The sequence below is a fragment of the Montipora foliosa genome, chromosome 6 (assembly GCF_036669935.1).
Source record: "Montipora foliosa isolate CH-2021 chromosome 6, ASM3666993v2, whole genome shotgun sequence".
Classification (NCBI taxonomy): Eukaryota; Metazoa; Cnidaria; class Anthozoa; order Scleractinia; family Acroporidae; genus Montipora; species Montipora foliosa.
The window spans coordinates 60,466,736-60,473,435 of NC_090874.1; the positions used below are offsets into that span (position 1 = coordinate 60,466,736).

Here is a 6,700-nt window from a genome sequence, read left to right on the forward strand (position 1 = left end):
AATTTTCCTAAGGAAGTTTGTCGAAATGACAGAATAAATTAGACGAAAGCTTTAGAGAAAGTCTTTAAAAAGGTACCATAAAAGGAGAAAGAGAGAGAAATACGTCGCTCAATTTTGACATGCAACAACCTGTAGTTTCCCGTTACCCACGTAAAGAACAAGCTAATCTTTGCATTAATTCTTAGGGAAGGCTTCTTTTCCGGCAGGTGTCTCCATCTTTCTGAATTTGTGGTAGATACATATTCTGGTGCAATTTGTTTCCATGATTCCTCTGCGTGCTGACGAGTTCGTTCTTGGAAATATGGACAGTCACAATAGAAAGCGCAAAGGCAGCTGAAATGTTAATTACGGCGATTTCGAATTTCTACGCGAATGTTTGGAGAAGTTCAAATGCGATGTTTGACATGCTGACAAAATCGGAAGGGTTCTGTTAAGTATCTTGGCAGGGATGAAAAAAACGTATATCATGCAGGGTAGCCAACAACATATGGTTTGCTAAGGTATATTTGTAGAGGATGATAGCGGACTTTGGTCTTACTTCCGAAATTTTATTGAAGCTGAGGTTTTCGAACAAAACCTTCTGCATTATCTCGTCAGCTCTTCGTAGCCACTAAAGGCGAACTTACACAAAGATTCTCCAAAACAAAGAATACATTGAAAGCTTCAAAATTAGCAAGGGGGAAAACCAGGTCATTTCCAAGCGATTTAATATCTGGCGATCCGATAAATGTTTATTTATACATTAGAGCAAGTCTTAAATTGTTCAATGCGGTTCTTTATTTCGCTTTGCCCACGGAATGACGTTAGATTACGGAAAACCGTGTTATCAACCATGCCATTTCCCAGCGATTTAATATCTGACGATCTATAATTGCTTATTTATCCATTAGAGAAAGTCTTAAATAGTTCAACGCGGCTTTTAATTCCACTTAGGACGGAAAGACGTTGGATCACGTAATATCGGTTTACTCGTCAAATAATGAAATTCTTTAATATTTGTCTGAGCCAAAAGACCCGACCGCAATACATTTCCATGTAATTTTATATTCTTCAGGGGCCAACGTTTTCTTGTGTAAAGCTTTTTGAAACCTGACAAAAGTCTGCATTTTTTATTAAGTAACCTTTAGTCTAATTAAAACTGACCAATGATAAAACAGATAGCTTGGAAACACGAACTGGCGCTATAAACTGAGAGACTGAATATATATGATTTACTTTGTATTTTTAATACTATGGGGGATTCGGTAGGGCAACAACTGAATAGGTGAAATGATAAAAGGTCTAAATGCCCTGTCAGAGCAGCATTCGGCATTGAGCTTGTATGGTAATAATATGCCTGTGCGCAAGTTGCATTAATTAAAAGGAAATTCATGTTAACAGCAGGTTTTACTCCAAAGGCAACAAAAGAAAAACCTTGGTCTGGCGGCAACATACAGAGTCACAAGATTGCGAAAATGTGATCTTATGATAAATTCATCTTGAGCAACATGCAACTGCGCGAAAAAGTGCCGTATAAACAGATACCCCTTAGTAAAGTTAGTTAGGTAACATAGCGTGGAATTTAGTTAAATTTCCTCCCCGAGGTCAAAACAAATACACAAAAAATTAATGATATAAAAATCAAAAATAGGAAAAAAATATTAAATAAGCACTCAGAGAAACAAAACAGTCCTCCTTCGACTGATCTTGGATGACTCTGGCTATGCACGTTGATCGTACAGTTTCATTGCCATTTTACACCCGTGTGCTCTTGATATTTTTTTCCACAAGGAAAATAGCATTTCCGCTAATTTGTGTGGGGTTTTGCCTCCGGTTTTCTTTTTTATTGTTTGAAGCCCCAAACGCTGTTATCATCGATTCCTGACTGCTGCGATAACACGCACACAACCTTCCAAGAATAGTGCAAAAGGCCAACCGAAAATTTTCGTTGAAAAAAGAGTAAATGACAGGATTGATTGCGCTGTTTGCGTAAATGAGCAAAATTGAGATAAAGACGTAAGTCTTGTTGCAGATGAGACCGGTGAAGTAATAAACACAAAATAGCCATCCCATCCAATATGGTAGAAAACAAATATAGAAGGCGAGCACAATTAATAACACCATTTTTAGTATTCGGCTGCGTAAACGAGCGTTCTTGCCTGAAATGCGCATTCCAGGTCTTTTGCGTGTACGAACATGGATGGTTATTGCAAGGTATAATGAGATTACGAAGACAAGAGTTAACATCAGAAGGGACAAAAAAACTATATACCAAACCCGCCAGTTAGGGAAGAAATGTCTTGTTTTGCATTTTGTTTGTCCATTTTTCTCCAGAGTGTTTGCGTAGTATAAGAGTGGCGCACAGAAGACTATTGATGCTAACCAAGCGGTGATTATCATCCAAAGCGCTCTTTTCTTCGTGATAATCTTCTTGTGAGGGTAAAACACGACCAAGAATCGATCTATGGCGATCATTGAAAGGTGGAGAATTGCCACATTCATGCAAAGCTTCTCGATGAAATTGGCCAGTTTACAAAAAAGTACGCCCAAGATTCCTCCGATCAGCCACTGATCATTGGCTAAGACTCGTGTGATTCGTTCTGGAGTGCTTCCCATCGTTAGCAGCAAGTCTCCGGCAGCCATGCTCATGATGAACATGTTGTTGACAGTGCGTAGTTTGCCATGAGTATTAACTTTGAACGCAGTGATGACGAAAGAATTGCCGACCACGGAGAAGACGACGATTAAGACATAAGCCACGCACTTGAAATATACTTCGACAGAGGATTCTAGGGTTGAATGTGGACTTACCGAAGTTCCGTTTTCGTGGTCGGAAAAATTACCGATCGAGCTCTTGCTTGTCATAGTTGCTAACGGACTGGCGTGGTCATCGAATGTTTGGTGTGCGACGTGGGGCGATTTTCACGTTCTTTTGTTGCCTTACAAACAACACTTAAAAGCTCAGAGGATTACTATCGATTTCAATGTAACCACTGAAAGGAGACGATTTAGTTTGGTAGGAAGACTCACGAAAGCATTGGAGAAAGGCCGTCCATTTATCTAGAATAGTCCGACTAAAAATAAAACTCCGTGTCATAAGCACTGAATGTTCAAATGACAGGATCAGAGAGGGTCGATAAATTTTCGTGATATTATGCGCCCAGTTTGTCCCTTTTTTCAATTATCACTGGCGTTTAAATTAATGGTCTTCAATATTCTCCTTCAGGCAAATGATTAAGTGTTTTATGTCTTGAAATGTTAACCACTTCCTGGAGTTTTAAATCGATTCACACAAGTGCGCGCGTAAGTATAATTTTATTCAGCTTCAGTTTATTTCAAGAAACCCCTCCAACAACAGCAATAGTTTAATATGCATTTCTTAAGATTTTTATCGATTTATTTGGGAGGTGCCTCGCATGGGACTCCAGGTGATGGTTTTCTTTTCTTTTTTTTTTTTTTTTGGACCTGTATGTAATTAATTCTTTAAAAGAGAGACTCAGACCAATGAAGTTGAAAAAACAAAACAAAGCAAAACAAACTAGAATCCTAAAAAGCGATGAGAGATCGATGAAATTCATCTTTAGCTTTAGCTTCATGAGCTAAAAACTGGTTTTAGAAGGTTTGCGTGAGCAATTTCAAGTTGCGTCTTTAAGTAAAACGTTGGTGGTTGAAGTTGTCTACTCCGGATCCATCCGTAACCACATTGGTTGCGGTCGCATTTAGGGAGTTACCACTAATATTAAATCAAGTTCTTTTGTTCAGTGTTCAAAACAACAGAGAGTTGACACCAGAGTAGTGTCAAAACTAGTGTTACACTGTGTTTCTCTCAAGTGTGATCGCAACCATTGTCGCTTAACAAGTGTATTAAAGCAAGCTGTTCAGTGGGTAATATTTGAATAACTGATCGCGACAGTCCATCGCAAATTACTTTTTCAGGACTCATTTGGAGATTTGGTATAACAAGAAGCCTGCATTAGTGTGATATGTTTAGTGCTGCGTTGTAAACACCCGCTCGGTGTCTCATAACTACAATAGTTTTCTTGTCATTAGTCATCGGCACTAAAAGCGATTTTCCTTGATGACAAAGTTGTGTTTATAATTAGCTTTGATGAAGAGATCTTGTTTCAACACGACGATGCAACGCTTTCGTCAGACTTTCCATCCTCCCCCAAACTGATTGCAAAGGGAGATATCGCGGAACATTTCATAAAAAAGGGGGAAAGCGATTTTGTTTTGACACTGAAGAGTCGAAGAGGTCATGCGTTGCGAGGGAGAAAAGTTTGTGAAACTAAATGAGTTTGTAACTTATCGCGCAATTTAAAGCACTTTTGGAGAAATGTGTCCACGATATACATACAAAGAAAAATCTTGAGGTGCTCCAATACACAACAAAACACTTTTCGAATTGAAGAGGAAACCCTTTCGGGATTTATGATTTGAAGGGCTTCATCGAGAGAAACCGGTTCAGGATGTATCTTACATGTAAATCCGAGAAATATTCGGCTCATAGTCGACAAGACTAAGGGTGGGTTCGATTGCCCGTATTCCGGAATTGGAATACATGGAAAAGAAGTTAGAAATCCTTCGTTTTTACGAAGATTCACGTCAAACACCTGCTAAACATATGTACTTTAAACATATTACTCTTGTTGTTTCAAAACGCCAGACATCATTACCATTTTAAATCATCAATCCACGTATTCTTATAGGGTCAATCGAACGCACCCTAAGGGACCGATAGGCAATCTTCACGATGGCGTCATTTGACTACAATTACCAGAATTCAATTTGTTTTTCTTTCCTTATTTGAATTTTGTATTCCCAGCGGGGTAAAAATAGCAATACCTCTAATTAGCATGAGACAAAACAAAACCTGTAGGATTCTGGTACTTGTAGTCAAATGGCATCATCATTCAAATGTCTTATGAGTGATAACCTGCGATCAGGCCCATTTTTAGCTTCGCCCATATGTTCTCTTATGTCGTCGCTCGCTAAAATTGGGCCTGGCCAAAAGTCTCTCAAAGAATAGATCGTTTTCACTGTCACGCAATAAAAAAATAAATCGAAAACCATCCAGTGGAAAAAGTCAAGAATTCGTGATGTTGTAGAAGATAAATGAAGAAGATTAGGTCTGTGCGTTTCCCCAAACTTCAGGTATTCGTCGAAATGTTTCGCAGAAATTTACAGAGCCCAGTATGAAAACGCCTTGGTGCACATCTGTGGTGCACCAATATGGCGGCCGGAAAATAGTGTCAACATCTGTTACTTACCAGACTTACTTTAGCTATCTAGGCTAGTGATCATCTGTACTGAACAGACAGCTATTTACCTAAGCACTTTTCCTAATGCTTTAAATTCTAAAAAGGCTCAAAACCACGAGATAAATATATATTTCTCAATAAACTCGATCGTCGCCTCGTGTCACGCACCGCTATAACTCAGAAATTCAAAATGCTCTGGTTTCCAAACGAAGCACGCTATTGAGCTTTAAAATTGCAAATGGATACAAATTTACCGCCTCTTTTGCCTGATGAGGATAAAAAGTTTCGTGGCTCTTTAGTTTTGGATTTTAGAAAATGATGACGTCACGTGAAAACGATCTATTCCGGACGGTCGGCCAAATTTGCCCGACCAAACACTCGTGATCTGATTGGCAGTTGAAACGCCGGAAGTGAAAATGCCATCGTGATTGCGCGGAGCTCTCGCGAAGTCCTCGAGACTAATCCGCCATAAGTGTACGAAAAAATTTGCTCCCTTTTGTTCTTACAATGCCGTGGACGGTGCAACTTGATTGTATTCGTATAAATGGAGATATGCCATCTGAAACATCTCATAACTTGTACAGAATCGGGTTTGAATCTCTGGAACGAAGGAAATTAGCGATTCCGTTGTCGAGCTCTGTGGCCATATGGTTGAAAGTACGTTGGCACAAACTTCCCTGATGTTTTGAAAGCTAAATTGTTGGTTCTTTCAAATGGCAATGAAAGCCGATGCATATTGGTTTCCTAGATGAGACAAGGGACATATATATCAACAGGAGGAGATGCCGATAAAATCGCAAGTTACACGATTGCATGTTTTGAATATCTGTGTATCAAACGGCTTTATTTATTTACTGTACATGACACGGTTTTTTTGCACACTTCATAATATTTCCAGTTGATTTAACTTAAAACTCGCTCTCCAGAAACTAAAATGGCATGTTTCCAGAGAGATCAATTGTACAACAATAAAAGAAACTTTGCGAGTGCATCTTACTGTTCGTACTCCATCAAAAAATAAACAGCCAAACTTATCATGATTTTACTGCGCGCAATTCTAGAAATACACTGTAACTGAAGATATTACCCGAAAAAATCACCAAAGAAACCTTCATGGGCAAACACGTTAAAGGAATAATGTATTTCTCTTTTTTTGTTCTTTAAAAATCTATTGCCAAACCGTCCAACGACAAAATGCTAGGTTATCTCAATTACAAATTAAGATGTCAAGCTTAAATAGGATGCATATTCAGTGAAGTTCGGAGGGAGAATTACACCGGCGTTTGCCGCAATATAGCGGCACAGGCGGCCCAGAGTCGGAAGGTAAACAATTATAAGGATTTGTATGGGAATCTTGATAACAGACTGAAAAAGATATTTACCCGCAAAAGTTCTCAATAAAAAAGCCGTACTTTATTGTCATGGTGAATTTCTTGCTTTTTGTGTTTTTTTTTGCCTGA

The 6,700-nt window shown here is 38.8% G+C and overlaps 1 protein-coding gene across 1 annotated transcript; it reads right to left on the minus strand.

Moving 5' to 3' along the window:
* Positions 1-597: 597 nt before the first annotated feature.
* On the minus strand, positions 598-4,522 carry LOC138006103 (galanin receptor type 1-like). Its single transcript, XM_068852271.1, has one exon. The coding sequence runs from the start codon at positions 2,842-2,844 to the stop codon at positions 1,735-1,737; it is 1,110 nt and encodes a 369-aa protein (XP_068708372.1). The 5' UTR covers positions 2,845-4,522; the 3' UTR covers positions 598-1,734.
* Positions 4,523-6,700: the final 2,178 nt, after the last annotated feature.